Genomic DNA, 20,930 nt, shown 5'->3' with positions numbered 1-20,930 from the left:
GGAGGGGTCCTGGGGGGGGGGGGGGGGGGGGGGGCACGGCCACTGTGATAAAATTGGCATAAATATGGATGGGCCATAAATCTGGCAAGATTTATGATATAATCAGATTTTGCTCCTACAGTCATGATAACAACGACATAACGATCAGAAAACAGTATTCTGCCCTCAAATGTCTGGGAGCGCCACTGTTCACTGTGCCAACACACAGCGTTATTTACATATCCCTACTTTGCTGTGTTGTTTTTGATTCCACACCAAACACACATCTCTTCCCTGGTTGACCTCCTCCGCCTGCTCATTTCTGCTCCCCTCCTTCCTCTTCTTCCTCTTTCAAACTTCTTCTTCCTCTTCAGAACCTGACCGCAAGGGAGCCCCTGACACGTTGAATTTTCAGCACATTGAACGCATCACTGCCACTCACAATCTCCACTACATGGTGTGCATACCTTGGAGAGCCATAGAATAGCTAGAGATCAAAGAGCCTCTGGGAAAATGTTCTAGAATGTTCAGAATGTTCTGAGGGCACAACACGAAGCTGCACATGCTGGCAGGTTCCATGTGCAGGCTAAGGAGATGCTGGTCCATCTGGGCTCCAGTCTGGTCCCATTGGGTCCAGTTAGTTGGCAGGAAGCACACAACCAGCGATCAGAACCGTACAGGTAGTGTTGTGAGGTATGTTGTGATTGTGAACCAAACTTCAGCATTATTCACCCATTGGTCACTGCAGTCTACGGCTGGTCAGGGTGCGTGTATGTAGGCCGTAGGGACTAACTAAGTGCATAGCTAACAGAATAGTGGGCTACAGCAGGGCCAGACTCAACACTCAACAGTAATGTGGCAGTACTGACCCACCTGCTCTGCTCTGCTCCTTCATTGTTTCTTTCTTCACTCTTTCTTTCCTTACTACCCTCCTTTCTCTCCCTCCTCTCTCTCCCTCTCTCTCCTTCTCTCTCTTTCTCTTTCTGCTCCTCCCTGTCCATAGCTGGGGTATGTCTCAGAGAGTTAGGGGCAGGGGTAGAATTTCAGCTCTCAGCCCTCCCATGCACCCCAACACATGTGCTGTCACTCATTCTACCCTGCACTCAGTGCACAGAGAGAGAGAGAGAGAGAGAGAGAGAGAGAGAGAGAGAGAAGGCAACGAGGAGGCAGAAGTCTTTCAGGTTTGTAACAGTTGGTTCCATTGCCCAGTACTGCCACAACAGAGCTCCTGGAAGGACTAGTCTGGAGCCTCCAGTGCCATTACATTAGTCAGAGACGTGTCTGAGTTTGGGGCCAGAGGCGGGCATCAGAGATGGCGGCGAGGGTTTTGGCACTGCTGTGTATGCTGGGCATCGGCCTCTGTCAGGTAAAATAACATGTATCTCTATTAGATCTGTCTCACTTTAAACACCATAAATATAACCTCTGAGATCTGGCAGATTTTAAATAATAGACAAAATGACAAAAGTCTACTTCAGCCTTATATCTGTGTTTGGGTGTGTAATAAGTGGTGTGATTTCTGTAGAATGTGTTCATTTCCTCAGAGTGTGTGGTTGTTTGGTACATGACTATGAGTTGCTCTCTTGGCAAACCATTGGTTTACATTTGTGTTGGATTGATACGTTCAACAAAATGTGAATTGATTTTCATCAGTCATGTTGAGTCTGAACAAGAGGATAAGGGGGAACTAAACATTTCAGCAGTCTTATAGAACATAATAGATGTTCTTTTGCATGGCCCAGACTGCACATGTGCTTTCTGGGTTCAAGCTCTTTATCATGGTGGGGGGGGGGAGCTTTTGTACAAAGCATAATCAATTACACGGTTAAAAAGTTCCTTGATACTTTATAGGTTAATGGAAAGATTTTGCTCAAGTAACTTCTACAACACAACCTATTGAAATCCAGCTTTCATATTACCTGAATGTCTGAATGATCTGTATGACTGTCAAAGTTAGAAGGCTAACTCAGTTACTTAGTATTTGGAACCGCCCAGCACTCGATAGATGTGGCAGCCTTGTCATCAGCACCATTATCAGGCCTGTAATGGATGACAACGTAAACAGACATATTACCAACACTACCTTCAACCTCCATCAGTCACCCCTCTGTTTACTGCAGTAATGGAAGCCAGATCTGACCTCTTAAAAATCTGAGAGAGTGAGGTTCTGTTTTGTTGATGGTCCTAAATCATATTCAGATGTGTGTGCGCCTTTAATTTCTATTGTCTCTGATGTATCGAAGTTCAAATCATTTTGGATACAATGACCTCACACATATTGGTTATGGAATGCTTTATGCATGGTTCAAATGTTTTCAAGCAGACAAGAGTCTTCAATGTTTTTTCTATCAACAGTAGGTGTTAATTTTCCATGGCAAATCCATTGGGATGAGAATCACTTTGGTCCCTGACACCAGCTTTTGAAGTGAGCAATAGATCATCTACAGAGGCCTGGGGAAAACCAGTTAGTCACAGATAGCCGACCATGTGTCTGACAGACAAGCAAATAGACAGGTATTTGGTGACGCAACAGGCAGTTTACAAAATGTGACATTTAATGGAAATTCACATTGAACATGAACATATTAATTGATACATAAAAACATGCAAAGGAAGGACAAAAGTATGGCCTTTTTGTATAGGCCCATTTGGAAACTCTGTTTTCATGTCCATTATTTTTACCATCATGACTGCATTTAAAGGTCTGTTCAATGAACACCATTCAAAATGGATTCAAGTATCAAGGGTTGACTTGTTTTATGAATGGGGCTGATGTGAGAAGGAACAAGATATTTACAGTAAGCATACGTTGGGCCTTGGTCCTAATTTAGCTGCATGTGGTTGAACTTCTGTGAGGTTGGATTCCATGTTCAAATACCAGAGATGTTACTCATGGTGCAGGGTGGATAGGAGACACAATCTCACAAATCCCATCCAGCTACACATAACACATGTGAGGCTGATGTTTCTGTCAACATTTCTCCATATCAGCCTGTTGCATGGACATGGCGGTAGAGATCAGGGACTGTTTTTATACCCAAATCCAGAAAGATAGCGACATGTCTGTGTCAGTAAATTAATCTGAGCACTTTAGGGAGTTGTTCCTGGGAAGGAAGGTTGTATATAGCCTGCCTGCCTGTCTGCTTGCCAACCTGCCTGCCTGCACACCTGCCTGCACACCTGCCTGCCTGTCTGCCTGTCTGTCTGCCTGAGAAGCGTGGGTGCCTGGTCCAGGCCGTCGAGCAGAGAGAAGAGCAGCTGTTCCCAGATGCGTACTTGATGCCATTTGTCCCGCTTGGTAATCCCCCAACGGAAAGAGGAGTAAACCACTCCCTGACCATGAAATCAGGGACAAATTAAGTGCCTTGAAACAGCCTGCCAACTGACCGGATGGCTTGTGCTGAGTTAATGCTTGATGGAAACAATCAGTCAGTTCAAATGGACAGTGTCTGAATCGTATGTGTGGCTGAATGGCTCGCTTGTTTCGGGCTGCCCAGCTGACTGGACATTGTATGAATCGTGGGCCTGACAGGCAAGACTGCTTTACTGTATTGCAGTTTTTTCTGTTTCATGTGACTAGGCTTTAACAGAGCGCTTCTTCCATAGACTGACCAACAAATCCAGCCTTGGATCCTGATACAACCTCCCACCGACTACTATTCCCCACTAAGTTAAAACAAGACCATTAAGTTAAAACAAGCGCTATTTTCTCTTCAATCCCAAGAATCCCACCACACATCATCCCCATTTGCTCAGCAGTCCTGAAAGCCTGGACATGAGGAAACACTGGCCCCCCCAAAATAGGAGGGCCTAGGAATAGGTGGCCAGGACGGAAGGTCTAGCAGTTAGCCATTAGCCGGGTGACAGCAGAGGCTGGCTGGTCGTGTGGAGGGGGAGAAGGACACCTGTCCGACCTCCACCCCACGTGACCAGAGGGTTTGTCCGGCATGCTGCAGGCATCCCCTCCCCTGCTGCCAAGCCCACTTGAGTACTCTAGGATTGTCCCGCATAAATGAACAGACACACCACAGGAGAACATAGCATAGCATACCCCCAGCCATCTAGCACATGGCTGAATCGATAGCCAGCCTTGCCTTCCTAACATGACACTGACTCAAGGATAACAATTTCGTTGAGGTGATGTTGAGGTACAAATGTATGTCTGTGTGTAATTCTCTCACAGTGCTAAATTATATGATATACTTCACAAGAGGTAAACTATGTGACATTGTGTTGTCTCTTGTTTGTTGAGTATTAGGTTAAATGTATTTCAGTGGCTATTATGTGTCCACTCTGGGAATCCTCATCTTTATGTTTTCAGATGTCCTTGCCGCTTTGACAGTGTGGCAGTGTCAACTCCAATTAAATCCAACTAGCATGGGGTCACACTGGGCAGTTTGTGAGCGACACATTACCACCTCTAAATGTAGGGGTCCCCAATCCCCTGAGTGGAAAGCTGTGCCTTGGCCACTGTCCATAGGTTTGAATTGAGAAATATAACAGATTTAAATGTTGTTTTTCCACAAATAGTTTTTCTCTGTATTAAATCACCACTCTCTGTGTCTTCCTGCCCCCTCATGAGGTTCAAGCAGGGCCCTTGTCCTCCCTCACCCCCCCACCCAGTTTCCAGAGGTGAAAGGTCAGGGCGAAAGAGTATCTGGTAAAAAGCCCTAAAACAGTCAGTCTGTGAACTGGCCCTCACCCTGTTTGTCAGAAATCTCCACCCTAATTGGTAAGAGGACACCCAGGTGTAGCTCCAATGCTGGCTGGTAAATACATTAGGAATGCAGAGAAGTAGTCTTCTTGGTTTTGCCACCCAGAGTTTGGTGAGGTCAAGCAAACTATCCAATAAAGAAACTCTGGACTGAAGTTTAGTAGCCAGCTTTAGCACCCTGTCATTTGAACTCCCACATCTTCAGAACAATTTGCTTAATTGTTCTGAAATTATTTTGAATGGGGATTCAGAGGCCAACGGGTTTCATATTTAGTATAATTTGTTTTACTGAGGTTTCTAAATTCAATGGATTTGAAAAAGACTGAAATGGTAGTTGTACTTGGATGGAGTCATTTTGATAAGTGATTGGTCACATCTAATGAGTGACAGGGCATAGCGGACATATAATTGGATCAGAAGTGTGACGGGGGAGGAGCTAGGCAGTCAGGCCTGACATGCAAGTGTAAACATCTCTTTAAGTAGGTAGGATTGCTACAGCTACAACAGAGAGGGGTTGAGGGGTGGACTCTATAGAATGCTCTAAGATTAGTCTGCCCCTAACTCAGCCTACACATGCCAGTCATGGCTGGCATTCCCCTCCTGACTGTCCAGCAGCATGCCTGAACCCTTGAGTGCCCTTTCTGCAGACCCAGGGGACAGGTCAGGGCAGGGCCATCTAGCAATAGAGATACAACCATCCGATTCATGAAATACATTTGTTTCTATTCATGTGTATGTTTACCATTTGGTGTACTCCTTAGGTCCAACCAACACTTCCTCCTTGCCTGTGGTTTGGTGTTGCAAGGTCTAGAGGAATGTATGTTTGCGAGGAATTCTGTTTCCAGATCATATTCATGAGGTGATCCCCAACCATTTGTCAGGTGCAGGGTTGGGAATAAAGGGGAGTGTGTATGTGTTAGTGGTCAGGAGGGTGGGAAAGCTGAGAATCTAAATCCATAGTCGACAGCTGGTGTGTGTGTGGGTGTAGGTGTGGCTGTGTGTGTGTGTGTGTCTACTGTGTGTCACTGTGTGAACTGAACTACGAACTGGGCATGTGAGTATGAGCATTTGTGTTACTATTTCCTGATTCAAATGAGTGTGTGTGGAGATCAAAGGAAAGAATAAAGACGTGAGTGTTAGTGTGTAACGTGAGCCACCCCTGTGACTCCACTGTGGATTCCTCATTAGGGGCGGCAGAGGCAAGACAACAGAGAAGGGTTTCTGCTGCCTGGCACAGACACAGACTTGAAAACAACAAGCAAAACAATGTCGAACACAATGTCAAATGACAAACTTTCACACATAAGTCTTCTTCACACAGAAAGCCAATCTACGGTATTTCACGTTTTGAGTAGCCATAGGACCAGTCACTAAATATATTATATCTTATTTTATATTTTTATATTTAATTTTTTACATTGTATAGTATTGGCTTGAATTATTTAGATACTGTCGTTCATTTTCTACTTTTTATATTTTCTACATCTTAAAACTACATGTTTACCGTCTGAACCTTCCTTCCATTGAAAATTCCTTGTTTGTGCTAACTAACTTGGCGAATAAAGCTGTTTCTGATTCTGATTCTGATTAATACAAATGTATCTTGACACATGTCAGATGTTTCCCATTTAGCTGTTGCTTGGTATTTATTGGGAGGAGACAAATAATAACACCTTGCTGAACACAGAAGTTCCATGACCGCAAGGTTTTTCCTGATGTTCCTGCTGATGTTCTTTCCTCAGGTCTGGAGCTCTTCCGAGACCCACCCGGAGGAGGCAGGCCTGGCGGTCCTGTATCCATGGCAACACCAAAACAGTGGTCTGGGCAGGGTGAAGAGGGACTGGATAATTCCACCAATCAGAGTGTCGGAAAACAGCAAGCAGGTCCCAGAGAACCTGGTTCAGGTAAAAAACATTCTCCAGAACCTATACCATAGGCTGGTTCCCTCCAGACCAGGCACAGCCCTACACTGGGATGTGTTCCCACCTAGAACCATAACTAGCTTTCAGTTCAGTCAAGACACTCAAGTGATTGATTTCACCATTTATTCATATACATGAAAAATAGGTTTAACATTGGCGGAATGGATGTACATGGGGAAGCTCTCCCTGCCTTCACTGCAGCATGCATGACATGAGGCAGGGAGCAACGAGTTAAATCCCCCACGCGGAGTACAGACAGACAACATGGGGGAGAAGGGGATAGTGGTGGGTGGCAGCAGCGCAGAACACAAGGTAATCGAGGATGCGTGTGCGTGCATGTGTGCGACTTTATAACGTTGCCTATCGAGCTAAGCCTATGGGCTAAGAACATGGCAATGGGTGATATGACGCGCGCTGCCCGAGTGTCATGGCTGAACTTGCTTCGCTCATGTCTTTGAAAAAACAGTTTGGTTTCAAACTTGGGGTCTAGTCAGAATCAATGCCTTTATATCAATCTTCTTCGGCGATTTACATTTTCCAGGTGCCAGGATCTTTCAAGAGCCAATGTCACTTTCTACTGTTGTGGCTCTAATAAACCATATAAGTCCACAATAGCAACTAAGTTCTTACGTTCCCCTTTACCTGACAGGTTGTTTATGGGACTGAACCCCTCTCTACCAACCACAGGTTGGAAAATAAAAAGTGGGTCCTACTTTCTTGAGTGCTGATAACTGTTTACAGATAATCCATTAAAGGAAATGTTTGGTTAACATCATCGCTTTTAGTCTGAGGAGATGACTTCAACCTTTTGTTATACAGGTCCGATAACATGTGTTGTCATATGGAGATAAATGATCTGTGACATGAAACCAGTGAATATGGATGTCTGATTCAAACATCTAGAGACTAGTTTATGTTCCACGTGTGTGTGTGATATATCCTGACCACAGCAGGAGATGTGCTTGTAAAGCAGGAAGGCCATTCATGTGCATTCAGGCCCCCTATGCTCACACATGATACAGCGATCCAGATGCTGCTGTGTAAAAAACAGCAATAAAGAAGACTAACATCAACAACATACACTCCTCTCCAGGACCAACCACATGTGTCCCAGCTTGAGGAAATTCTAAGCCCCCTTTCTGTTCCCCCATGGTCCTTAAAGACCACTTTCACATCTGGCTCAATGTCGTACTCTCCCCTAACCTTCTCAGCCTTCCAGCTATACCCTGGCCATGGACTGACCTCAGTTGTTTCCCTGTTGTCCTCACCTCCTGCCCCTCCAGATCAAATCAGACAAGGTGTTCACCGGGGAGGTGATCTACAAGCTGGAGGGACAAGGGGTGGATCAGGACCCCAAGGACCTGTTTGAGATTGATGACAAGACGGGAGAGATCCGCAGCAAGCAGCCTCTGGACCGGGAGAAATACAGCCGCTTCACGGTAAACAGAAGAGATGCTACTTTGCAGTAACACCTGTGTCTGAATTGAGATAATGTGTGAAGGAATTCTTGTTTTCATTTAGCTCACTGAACATGTTTATTTTCCCACAGACTTTAAGTTGTTTCATTATACTGCTTACAATTAAAGCCAAGTGCAAAGAACAGAGCCAACTCACAGCTTGTCTGAGATCTGAGGTGTTGTCTCTGACACAGTGGTCACACAAGGTCACAGGTCAGCCTCCCTCAGAGGTTTAAGGGTATTTAGGAAGCTCCAGGCTGGTAATGATGTAACCACCAAACATCCACAACCGCTGGGGATTTAGGAAATGTTGTTGGACAAAATACACATGCTGTTCCATCAGAAACCTCTCTTTACTGCACATAGGGAGAATATGTCAAAATTTAATAATAGAGCCAATATTTGTCTGAAAGTAATGTTAGTTTGTGTGTGTTTCACAGCTGAAAGCTTTTGCCTTGTCTCCCAGTGGAGAGAGACTAGAAAACCCCTCCACCATTGAGATAGTGGTTCTGGATCAGAATGACAACCGGCCAATCTTCACACAGAAAGAGTTTGAGGGGTCTATAGCTGAGTTCTCCATACCAGGTACACACACACACAGAAATACAAGAATGTTCGACATCACAGATCAATATTAACATCTGACAGATAAGTTAATGCTTTAGCAAGCATTATGAGTGACAGGTCTTGTGCCTGACAGGTACGTCAGTGATGTCTGTGTCAGCTACCGATGCTGATGACCCAGACACAGACAACGCTGTTCTGAGGTACTCCATCATTGGCCAGGAGAGCTTCCCAGCAAATGTCATCACCAAGACCATGTTTGGCATCAACAACGAGACAGGAGCGATCTACACACGGGACGTGGGCCTGGACCGAGTGGTAGGAGGCCCTACTTATTTCCACTCACACATTTCCTGCTCCATGAGATATGTAGGGGACTACAGTCCAATGTCAACACATAAAACATTTACTTATCTCCTGTTATTACGGCAGAGAATAATCATCTGTGTAAGTGTGTGTAGCTGAACGTATGTGTGTGTGTGTCCAGGTAGTGAAGAGTTTCAGGTTGAAGCTGCAAGTTGCAGACATGTCAGGTATGGGACTGACCAATGAGGGTATTGCCATTATCCACGTGTCTGATATCAACAACCACGGCCCACGCTTTTCCCCCGATCTGGTGAGCACACACACGCACATACACATACACACACACACACCTACACACACAGAAAAATGTGCTTCATCGTACAATGTGTTTGTGACTGCAGTACAACCTGTCAGCTGTGGAGAACAGGATTGACCATGAAATCGGCAGGGTCAACGTTGTTGACAATGACGACCCCGGGACAGGAAACTGGGAAGCTAAGTACACCATCGCAGAAAGTGACCGCTTCAGCAACTTCGCCATTGAGACGGATCCACTGACCAATGAGGGCATTCTGACAGTGGTGAAAGTAGGCACCTCTAAACCATGGAGGGGGTTGAGGGTTGGGATGTATAGTGGGAGGGAAGAAAAAGAGAATGCAGAGTAAATGCGTGACACATGCTGCCATGCAATTTTACAGCATTTACTTCAGTTATAGTTTGAGTATGTGGTCACCACTTTGGGTTGAACATTTGATCCCACATGTAATTCTAGCTCCATCTATTGGTGAATAGGTGAGCTGCATCCTACCAGACCACTCCAATAATCATCTCTTCTCTATTTCCTTTACCCTGCCCACCCCTCCCTCTCCCCCACTCACAACCACCACCACCCCATCCAGCCTCTGGACTTTGAAGGCCGGTCAGAGTACACTCTCATCCTAACTGTGGAGAATGTCAACCCACTGAATATTAAAGCCCCCAACGACCCGATCAGCAGTGCAACAGTACTGGTTACCGTGGTGAACGAGAATGAGGCACCGCAATTCGTCAGTGACCCCATGGAGCTGATGGTGCCTGAGTCAGTGCCACCTGGGTCTGTCCTGATCAAGAATATTGCCTATGACCCTGACAACGCCAAACTCAGGTCAGACATTTGGAAAGCTGCCAGACTGTCATTGATAAGCTCTGGTCTAGCACATGTACAACAAGTTGAACCTACGAAAAAAGAATGGCTGACTACCCTCTACTCTGCAGATACGAGATCACCAGGGATCCAGAAAGATGGCTATTAATCAACCCAGAGACTGGAGAGATCACATCTAGGAAGAGCTTCAATGTGCGCTCACCACACGTCAAGAACAACGTCTACAATGTCATCGTCAAGGTCACCGACACAGGTTTGAGGCACAGCCGCCATTTCCTGATTGAGATCCCCCCCCATGAGGAAAATGTTGGAAGCGTGATTGAAGTACAGAACATGATGATTAACATGGTGATGTTTTTCCTCCAGACGCTGGAGGTATTTCCACCACAGCCACTCTATCCATCATCCTGAAGGAAACCAATGACTTCCCCCCACAGCTGACCCCTCTCAGTGGGGTGGTCTGTAACAACAGGGACATTTACAGGGCGGGGCTGCTTTTGACTGCTGTGGATGAGGACCTGCCCCCTCATGCAGAACCCTACACCTTTGATTTGCCCTCCGACATGTCAAACAACTGGACCATCGTCACGTTCAACGGTTAGGATGAGTGGATAGCAAGGATTGTGTTTATGTGACATTGTGAAGTGTTTTTCTCTTTCCTTCAACCCTCTGTTGCCCCTCCCCTCAACTACCTTTATATCACTTCACCATCCTCCCTTCTACCTTCTACTCACCCTTCGCCCTTCCACAGATAGCCATGGATACCTGCAGCCTCTGATAGAGAGGCTAGAGAAGGGAGAGTATGCTGTGACAGTGCAGGTCTTTGACTCTGGCAATCCCAGGCTCAGTTCCTTTGCCCAGGTCAACATCACTGTCTGTCCCTGCGACAACAACCATGACTGCAGGTCCGAGTCAGCCGCCATCTTTGGAACGCGAGTGGGAATCAGCTTCATTGCCCTGGTGGTCATCATGGCTAGCATTGCTCTTTTGCTTTGTGAGTGACACACATACACACACATAAATACATTGTCTCCCAGGTGTGGCAGTGCAGTGACATGGTGTGTGTCTGTGTGCAGTGCTGCTGCTCCTAGCGGTTGCCGTGGGTAACTGTAGAAGGCACCATCACATGAAGCAAGGTGGGGGTCTGCTGGTGGGGGAGTCAGAAGATGACATACGTGACAACGTCCTGAATTACGATGAGCAGGGAGGAGGAGAGGAGGACGAGGTCAGTCGCAGATAAAAATCACAAAGTGCTTCACAACAAAATGCAATATAACACTACAAATAAAGAATACAGGAACATTTTAAATAGAAAAACATGACAGACAACCATAAAAAACCCTCAACTAACTAAAAGCCTGCATACACACAACTGAGAATAATGGAATGTATTCTTCCCTTTAGAATGCTTTCAACATTGACCTCTTGCGTAACCCGACCGACACGCCCTCAACCCCAGGGTCCTTCTGCCCCCCTGGTCTGTCTCGAGGGAAGCAGCCACTCAGGAAAGACGCCCCCCACAACCTGCCCTCCCCACTGTATCCACGGAAGCCCCCTGCAGACCCAGGCGACATCGAGGACTACATCAACGATGTGAGGAAGGCTGTCTCTTCTCAGACACACAGCTAGAAAACACCTTAAATTCAATTCCATGCTGCAGATTTGGTCCAATTCTAGGTACGGTAGTTATAGAAACATGGGTTTGTGACCACTGTGCTCGGGTTTCTTTTCAGGGCCTGGAGGCAGCAGACCAAGACCCCAACGTCCCCCCCTATGATACGGCGCTGATCTACGACTACGAAGGCGAGGGCTCTGTGGCGGGCAGTCTCAGCTCCATCGCTTCAGCCAGCTCAGACGGAGACCAGGACTACGACTACCTCAACGACTGGGGCCCGCGCTTCAAGAAGCTGGCCAACATGTACGAGCCGCGCTAGGGAGGGAGCCAGGCCAGGCTTGCAGCCCAGGGCCAGAGCCAGGCGTCAGGATTCCCAGACACAGATACAAGCTTGTTTAAGGACAAATAAATACGTCCGGAGAGATTCTCTGTTGGAAGGGGTCTTTATGTTTCTAAATTAGGCTTCATCTGTGTCCCAGTGAATGGCCCTAGATGCAGATTTAAAGGGGCGGTCACCACTGCTTTGTATCAATAATAGAGATCCACATGTATTCTTTCTTCTCCACCAGCCTAGCTTGGGACAGTGCTTGGGTGGTTGTTCACAGTAGTTTACTAACACTGCTGTGTCATGAGTTTACAGAATTGTTTTTTTTCTGGATCTGTTGTTTGGTATTATTTGTCTTTGATATTGGTGGTGGCCATAGCTGAGACAGATAGTTTGTCTGCAGTTATCAATTGCTATTGGTTTGTTTATAAGAAGTTATGAGTAAAGAGAATAGAGGAAGGAGATATGTACATAAGGATTGATGGAAAGAAAGGATGTGCTTGCTACAGGATGTGCTGGCCAACAGGCCTTTGCCCAGGTTGTGTCATTCTAAGGCATTTTAAAGGTACAGTAGGTAAAAAGGTTTCAGTAAAAATTTAATGTTTTGTCCCCAATAAACATGTGTAAGCTAATGAGGCCCTCTGAGTTGTTCAGCAACACAGACCGCTCAGTGCCAGGGGAATATACACTTCAATTTTTATTTGCAGCCCACTACTTTCCACCCATTCACGTTCCAGAAATCCAATTCTAGCCACATGCCTTCGGCAAGGTGGGCTTTCGTCCTTGGCATTTTTTGTGAAACCGCTGTAAATCAAATTTAAGCTGAAAGAAAGCATGCAAGTTCATACAAGAATTGGGGTCGTTTCTCATATTTGATTTATTTTACAAGATTACCTAGTGCAGCTTTAAACACATACTGGATCTGACCAGACATATTTTAAGATTTTGATTATCTTTTTTATAAAATGTTTTTGTAAATACTTTTGCTATTATTGGTTTTGTTTTTAAACATGTTAACCATTTTTTTTGTTCACTTCAGCAAACCCAACAAAACATTCAGTCTGCTTTTTGAAATCAGTCATATTGAAACCATTTTCCATGTGTATAAATGACCTGGTGTGTTCTCAAAACATTTAATGAAGACAATCAAAGGCACAAAACTCTCTGCTCAAATAGTTTTGATGCATTTAATAAGTTATTTAGTATTAAAGGTCAAATTCAATGTTCACCTATTAAATAAACTTTTACAACTGTTTTGACTTTGTTGTTCTGTATGGATCTCAATAACATGGAAGTCTAAAACTTACATCAAATATTGCTGATCTTAACATTACAAATACTTTTTACTTTACATTGATGGTTCAGCCCATGATTGTCAACATACCACGGCTGTCAACCGATCAGAATTCAAGGTCGGAACTACCCGTTGTACAGGCAATATTCTACAGCAAATACACACTTGAAAAGAAACTAGGCATAGCCAGACCATACCAAGATCCACACCACTCATATGCATTCATAGAAGTGTCTTTTCCAAGCTCTAATGAAGCGAGTAAGACACTATCCAGACATGCTATTCTGTCTAAGGCAGTAGATAAGAAGCTATCCAACAGGTCCTAGACAACCCTTTATTGAAATGCCTTCTCATCAATATGATAGGGATAGGAAATATATGTGTCACAGTTGTAATCTAGAGCATTGTTCAGTACTCTAAAGTGCTGCATGGCATAGTTGTTTCACACAGGCTGCATGTTGATATCCTCATCCTGTTCCTTCCGAGAAGGAGGGCGTGGTTCATCTTCTCCAGTGTCCTGTTTGTCCCGCTCCGCCTCCAACCAGCTCTGAGGTAGAATCATCTTCTTAGGCCCGTGTGGGGGCGGGCCCAACAGGGCCTCAATGTCCTCATAGTTCACCACCTCTCGCTCCAGCAGTGCGTTAGCCAACTAGAAACACACAAGGAAAACAATGTTTAGGGGAAAGGACAGCAAGAGAGATGCAGGGTTTTAGATCAAGCCTTAGTCTTGATTGGCTAAGATCAAGTGAGTATCTGTTCACATCGAGCAGATATTGGCCCGCCCCCGTCGATACTGGATCGCCTGATAGGGATCCGGTGACAGGGGCGGGTCGAAGCGGTCATCTGCCTGGGGGTTTCGGCCCCGACGCCAGACGGGGACTTGTCCCCTTGTCCCCTTTTCTTTCAACAGCGTTGGGCGCTTAGGCGCCCAACGCTGTTGAACTCCACTGGCGAGGACGACTGGGAGGAGAGCGCGACGGGGACTTCGGGGCGAAAGCCTCAAACCCCCGCCAAACTTGGACTCCCGCTTGTAAACCCCCTAGGGGGCAATTGAAATGTGCGCCCCCTTGTGGGGAGTTTTGTCCTGTACCCCCTTGTGGGGATCCTGTATGTGTGACCGTCTTGTTGGATTGTCTTTTATTTGAAAGTTTTAACGAATTGATAAATACTTCTTTTTCTTTTTTTTTAAAACATGTATGGGAAACACTGATGTGTCCAAGTGAGGGGTAAAGAAGGTCTAACCATGATCAGCTTGTCTCTGTTGTCTATAAGTAGCTTCTCTGTGGTTCTGTACGCCCGAGCAATCAGGATCTTGGCTTCCTGGAAAGAACACACAGCCACTTTGATTATCCTGGATTATTATCAGTACATGTCAAAGGGCCATGCAAATTCTAAATCAATGTTAATACACTATGAATATTAGATTTACAGTTTGACATATTTATGATAGACCGATGGATGGAGACTGACGTGGTCCATTTGTTGCTGAAGTCCCTGGCTGAAGGGTCTTCGCCCGATGGCTCCTTGTTCCTCCGTTTCTGGGAAGGACACCTGGCCCACATTAGGAGACATGCCATACTGCTTCACCATCGAGTAGGCCACACGGGTCACCTTACGCAGGTCATCCTGGGCCCCTGGGACACACACAGGAGCAGACGCCACTTAGAACCTCTCTGAGCCAATTCATGTGTAGATTAGCGTGTGTGTTCACCAGCCCGGACAGCAGTACCTGTGGTCACCTTGTTGAAGGTGATGGCCTCGGAGACCCTGCCTCCCAGAGCCATACACATCCTCTCAAACAGCTGTTCCTTGGTGAACAGGTACTGGTCCCTGGGCAGGATCTGGGCAAAGCCGAGTGCAGCGTTGGTGCGGGGGGCAATAGACACCTAGACCATGGACAAACCAGGTCAAAACAGAACATGACTGCATCAAGAAACATACATAATGAATATAATAAATATGTAATCATGGAACATAGAGCACTGAGTGGGGACATAATGGGACAGACAAGCGAGTTGTGGCCAGGTGGTAAAGTGTGTGTGTGTTACCTTCAAGACGGCCTCTGTGTGTTCCAACAGCCATCCTACCAGGGCGTGGCCAGACTCATGAAACGCTACCACCCTCTGCTCCTCTTTGGACAAGATCTTACTCTTCTTCACACTCCCTGTTTTCAGTTAGACAGTTAGGGCATCAACAGCATCCATTATAAATTATTTAAAAAAAACACAGATTCATTCATGTATGAATCTGTATTAGGCCAGTCTTGGTGCTGTACCTGCTATGACCCTCTCCACAGCATACTCAAAGTTGAAGGTGTCAATAGACTTGTAGCCCTCCCTGGCTGCATGTAGCGCAGCCTCATTACAGATGTTGGCTATGTCCGCCCCTAGAAGGGGTTTAGAGGGTGAGTGAAGAGGATTAAATCCTTTTTCAATGGAGAGAGAATGTGCAGCAAGGGCGAGTGTGTGCTCTCATACCACTGAAGCCTGGTGTGAGCTCGGCCAGGCGTAGAGAGTAGAAGTTAGCAGGCTGTGTCAGCTTCAGGATCTTCAGGTGCTGCTCATATATCTCCTTCCTCTCCTGGAACACAGATGAAAAGAACCATTACCAAACCACCAAAGAACCATCACACTGTTATTAAACATCTCCCTAAGGGCAAAGTCTTTAAGGTTTTTTCGATTCAACCCAGAAGTGTAACTATTGATAGCTTAGTGCAACCCTGAAGGTGTGTGGGTACCTGTAGTGTTGGAAGGTCTATAAAGATGTGTCTATCCAGCCTGCCAGGCCTCATCAGGGCATTATCCAAGATGTCCGCCCGGTTGGTGGAGGCCAGTACGATCACATGGTCAGTGGTGCCCATGCCTGGGGACAGGAAGAAAGAATAACTGAGCATACTTTCCCTGTCTTGGATCGTTTCACCTAATACACTAAAGAGCAGTGATGCCGGTAATCTGACCACTTTTTTCAGTAACGAGTAATCTAACGCGTTACTATTTCCAAACCAGTAATCGTATTAAAGTTACTTGTCCAAGTCACTGTGCGTTACTATTTTGTCATTAATGGCAAAATATATATTTGATTTCTTCTTGCGTCTCTGGGAGTAGTCATGTAGCCTATGCGACAATCAAGTTTGGTTTTCAGCATGAGGGTCACGTCACATGTATATACATAGACCTACCACACAGCGACACAAACACCAATGGAGGAGGAGAGAGATGCGCATTTTTGAGTTGGAAATACAATCACTATATTGAGTATTTGTCAGCTAAAGATGGAAATAAAGAAGAAAAGAAGAAAACATGAATAAAGTTAGTGTTGGCAAAACCGGTTGTCATTTTATGTTGAGGCGGCGGGGGTGTTGTCGGCAGCTGCTGAATGTAACTAATAAATTAACTTGTAATCTAACTTAACTTTCAAAGTAACTGTGGCAACACTGCTAAAGAGTATAATCCAAAAGATTTCCCAGTGTTCTTAATTTACGGCTAAACACCATCCATGTTTATAAAGCAAGATTTATAGATGAAATACATTTGGTTTGAGACTCTCCACGCAAAGGTCCTCTTAGTAGCTAGATTTAATGTAATCTGTGTCCAGGCGATCAGTCTGTAATCTCCTCCTCACCGTCCATCTCCACCAGGAGCTGGTTGAGGGTCTGCTCCTCCTCAGTGTTGGAGAAACCAGACATGTTACTGGAGCGTTTCTTCCCCACGGCATCAATCTCGTCTATGTAGACGATGCAGGGAGCCCTGGCACGTGCCTCCTTGAACAGACTCCTCACCCTGGCAGCCCCTAGCCCTGCACACGCAGCACACACACAGACATTGGTCTAATAAGGGTTCTACAGCAGCAGGCAATTAAAATGGTTTCTATTGAAACTGAAACGTAGTATGATGGGAGTATCACAGTATCTACAAATCTGAACACAGGAATGCTACCCATTTGTCAGATGTCTTACCTCCGATGACCTCCACAAACTCAGAGCCAGCCATGGCCAGGAAGGGGACCTGAGCCTCAGTGGCCACAGCCTTGGCCAGCAGGGTCTTTCCACAGCCGGGGGGCCCAAGCAGCAGGGAACCTTTAGGAACCTTGGCCCCCAAAAGGAGGTAGCGGTCTGGGTTCTACCAACACAGACACAGGATAAGAGAGTTGAAGAGGGTCCTGAGGGCTTGAAATACTGGGCTGGGAAAACATGGCTAGAATTGGATGCATCTAGTTTTTTGGCAGTTACTTAATTTATCTATAAATTGTATTTGGTATACTCAATTTAACACAAATATATATTAAAATGAATCTACAAAATTCAAGTAGATGGAGGGGGACCACAGAAGAAACACAGGGTTTTTAGCCATTTTACCTTGAGGTAGTCCACAAACTCCTTGACCTCCATTTTAGCTTCATGCATACCTGCCACATCTTTGAAGCTCACACCCTTCCCTGACTTACTGTCCACTATGGTGAACTTAGCCATCTTCAGTTGGTTCTGTAGTGCAGAAAAAGACATCAATACAATTCATATCAACCAACACCACATCCAATACAGAGAAGAACATTGAGCACAATAGTAGACTCAAAGTTTAGGAAAGAAGTGTTGAATAGATTAAAAAGGGTCAGTAAAATGTATTGGCTCACAAAAGCACTGAAGCCCCCTTCTCTGCCCCCCATGCCAGCCAGACGAAAGATGTACCAGAGGATTGCCACTCCGATGGCAGCCATCCCTAGGGCATAGAGAGCGCTGGGATGCAGAAACACACGCTACGGTGAATACAGATACAGTACCAACTCTTGAAGCATTATACCAATTATACCAGTGGAACCTTGTATGGGCCAAAACAACAAGCTACTCACTTTCCAAAGAAACCGGTGCGTTTGTAGGAGACGGGTATTCTATCTTTGCTGTTGATGTTAAGCTCTTCCTCTGCGGCTCTCAGCTTCTCCTCAAACTTGTCGATGTTCGCCACTTGCATGCGATACATCAGAGCCAGCCTCTGCACATGAACAAATGGTGGGGGAGCACAAACTCTGGTTCACCTTTCAAAGGATACATTTCCAACTGAATTTGCCACAATATGACAATAAAATTAATAAATAAAAATAAAATGCATTAACACCAGCCCATCTAACTCTAGTCTGAATCTTATTTCAACCTACCGGCCGTCCAAAGATGACCGCCCCCGGGTGAAGGTAGATCTCCACAATGTCACTCTCTGGGACCACCTGCACGCGCGACACTTCTCCCTTGGCCAGCATCTCGTTGACAAAGTCGTTCCAGGAGATGTTGCCGCCACTGGTGTTGATGGAGTTGAGCAGGCTCATGATGAGGGCGATGATAAAGAGGGTACGCAGGCGCTCCCGGTACATCTGGTCCTCCTGCTCTCGACGCTTCTTCTCCTCTGGAGCAAAATGATGTGAAAGACAACCAAGTAAGACAACCATAAAGACCAATTACAATCAGAAAATGTATTAGTCTCATATTCAGCCATACACTGGCTGAACGCAAGGATGTCCTCCTTTACCTTCATCTTCTTCTGGTGTTTTTCCCTTTGATCCATCTGGCTTTTTTTTCTCCTGTTTGGACTGAGATGTACTAAAGTAATGTGTGGCTCCTGCGATGATAAGTTTAGAAATTAGTGTCAATCACAGTGAGTCAGGTGAGCCTCAGAGCTTAGAACGTTAGGCTTGGTGTTGGCTTACCAAACAGATTCCACAGTCCAAAAGGATTTTTAATCAAGTTATTCTTGATCAACACTTGACTTAGTCCAACCAGTCTGGGATTTAAGGGTTTGTGCAGAAATGGCTGTGAAGAGAGGGCATGAATCAGATGGAACAGTTCTTTGCGGCAGGATCCCTCTTGGTATGTGTATTATATAGGACAAACGTGTATAAATCATATTTTATGATTATAGATAGGCACTTGTGGTCTAGTTCTTTTCAAGAATTCTAAGCCTCCACCAGGAAGGTTCCATGAATAACTAAACTGATACTTTAGTTATCACACTGTTGCTAATGGAAATAGTCCTGAAAGTCTCGAAGCCAGATCCAGGGCATTACTGTTGGATCAGTGACGTGGATTAAAAATAGATGTCAAGATAATAACATCTCCAAATCAGAAATGAAGTTAGGTTGCTAGTAGCTAGCAAACGTCGTTGACTTACCAGAATGAGCTTAGAGTTGAGACCATTGTGTGAATGACTTGCAAATGATCGCAATGGGCCGTCACGTAATAACAGTTTACAGTTGAGACATGCGGACTCCAATAACTTTGCACCGTTCCGATTTGCAAGGCTATTAACAGATATTGTCGATAGACTGTTAAATCGTCCTGGTAATGTCAATATTGCGGTCTTGTAATTCCGACAAGAACCAGCACGACGTTGCAAAAGCAATGCTGCCATATTAGGCAAGCTACGATGCCTAAACTATTTAGACTATATACGAAGACAGGCAAATTAACGTATCTTTTAAAGATGTCATTTTGGTTGTTGACGTTTGTCGGACGAAACTCTAAAGCTAGCTTCCTAGCTATCCGTTTGGCTCCAAGGTCTGCGTCAGTGTGCGCATACGTGTATTATTCAACGTGCTCGGCAAAGATGAGAAATACAAGATACCTCACTCGCCACCTTCTTTGCGGGGTAAATACGTGTGTATTTCATTCCCTTTTACAAAATAATTTAACGGTTAGACATAGATATACTGACTTACTTGAAATATAATTTTAAAGAGTAAGCCTACGAAGAAGTAGGGTAGCAAATGTTCTGTTCTGACAAAATCTTGGACTTAACGAACTTTAAACTTTGACCCTTCAATATTTACATTATTATTTATTTCATCAATCTTATATAAATACAAGTATTCATAGCTCACAGTTAAGAATACAATAACATTTTATTTAGGTTACCATTCACTTAAAAATAAAACAGCAAATGCCCATTCTTATGTTGAGTTTACGTCTTGCAACTATCAAGTTGCGCATTATTTATGCAAGATGTTGAAATGACCTACACATTCCTGTTTTCAGAGCTATATGTTTTTTATATAAACTATAAGCTTATTTATAATAACAGAAAAAATACTTCGATTATTTTTTTAATGGTTTAAACCATATGGTAAAATATCCCCGCCGCCAACTACCGGATACCTCGATGAGGCAATTCAATTGTGTAGCGGTAGAGAGCGCTATTGTCCTGATTGATGATTAGGAGGAAAGAACATCAAGGGCACAGCTGAGTACTAAAATAGAAAACATACTCTACCCCTCTTATGCAATATTTGTACATTTGTTCATATAATTATACTTTGTTGTTTTTATTTTATTTCATAAATCTAAAACATGCACTGTCTATGTATATCATTTTACGAATGTAATTGACAAATACATGAATTGTTCTTATTTAATTATTTATTCAAATATGGTGCTCTGATATATTCTGTCAGGAAAAATAAGGCAAGCACTCTTACCATGACAAACATTTCAACAACCCAATCAGAAACACGTTCAAGATTTTTTTCATTTCTTAACCAATAGTATCATTTGTTTCATTGACATTCACGCCATGTTTATTGCTCGACGAAACTCACTCAATTGTCTGTACATTTGTTATGGATGATAGTGC

General features: G+C 44.7%; 3 protein-coding genes across 3 annotated transcripts in view; 1 reads left to right on the top strand and 2 right to left on the bottom strand.

The window, feature by feature from the left end:
- Nucleotides 1-20,930, bottom strand: part of cbfa2t3 (CBFA2/RUNX1 partner transcriptional co-repressor 3) — a 212,842-nt gene that overhangs the window by 136,458 nt on the left and 55,454 nt on the right. The gene's annotated exons all lie outside the window — the stretch shown is intronic.
- Nucleotides 1,150-13,279, top strand: cdh15 (cadherin 15, type 1, M-cadherin (myotubule)). The gene is made up of 14 exons (XM_062470915.1): nucleotides 1,150-1,345; nucleotides 6,436-6,597; nucleotides 7,899-8,054; nucleotides 8,513-8,657; nucleotides 8,773-8,954; nucleotides 9,124-9,252; nucleotides 9,344-9,529; nucleotides 9,842-10,086; nucleotides 10,197-10,339; nucleotides 10,453-10,683; nucleotides 10,838-11,080; nucleotides 11,163-11,311; nucleotides 11,491-11,679; nucleotides 11,820-13,279. Exons 1-14 carry the CDS (start codon nucleotides 1,292-1,294, stop codon nucleotides 12,018-12,020), a joined length of 2,415 nt encoding a protein of 804 aa, XP_062326899.1. The 5' UTR covers nucleotides 1,150-1,291; the 3' UTR covers nucleotides 12,021-13,279.
- spg7 (SPG7 matrix AAA peptidase subunit, paraplegin) lies at nucleotides 13,200-19,876 on the bottom strand. The gene is made up of 17 exons (XM_062470914.1): nucleotides 19,473-19,876; nucleotides 19,012-19,114; nucleotides 18,834-18,923; nucleotides 18,469-18,710; nucleotides 18,166-18,305; nucleotides 17,950-18,052; nucleotides 17,675-17,800; nucleotides 17,276-17,438; nucleotides 16,942-17,115; nucleotides 16,058-16,182; nucleotides 15,798-15,900; nucleotides 15,596-15,706; nucleotides 15,369-15,484; nucleotides 15,050-15,206; nucleotides 14,791-14,954; nucleotides 14,563-14,640; nucleotides 13,200-13,969 (listed from the first exon to the last, which is right to left on the bottom strand). Exons 1-17 carry the CDS (start codon nucleotides 19,710-19,712, stop codon nucleotides 13,763-13,765), a joined length of 2,442 nt encoding a protein of 813 aa, XP_062326898.1. The 5' UTR covers nucleotides 19,713-19,876; the 3' UTR covers nucleotides 13,200-13,762.

Source organism: Osmerus eperlanus, chromosome 10 (assembly GCF_963692335.1).
Source record: "Osmerus eperlanus chromosome 10, fOsmEpe2.1, whole genome shotgun sequence".
NCBI classification, from domain to species: domain Eukaryota; kingdom Metazoa; phylum Chordata; class Actinopteri; order Osmeriformes; family Osmeridae; genus Osmerus; species Osmerus eperlanus.
The sequence above is the reverse complement of the archived record's forward strand: the minus strand, read 5'-3'. Positions and strand labels throughout refer to the sequence as shown.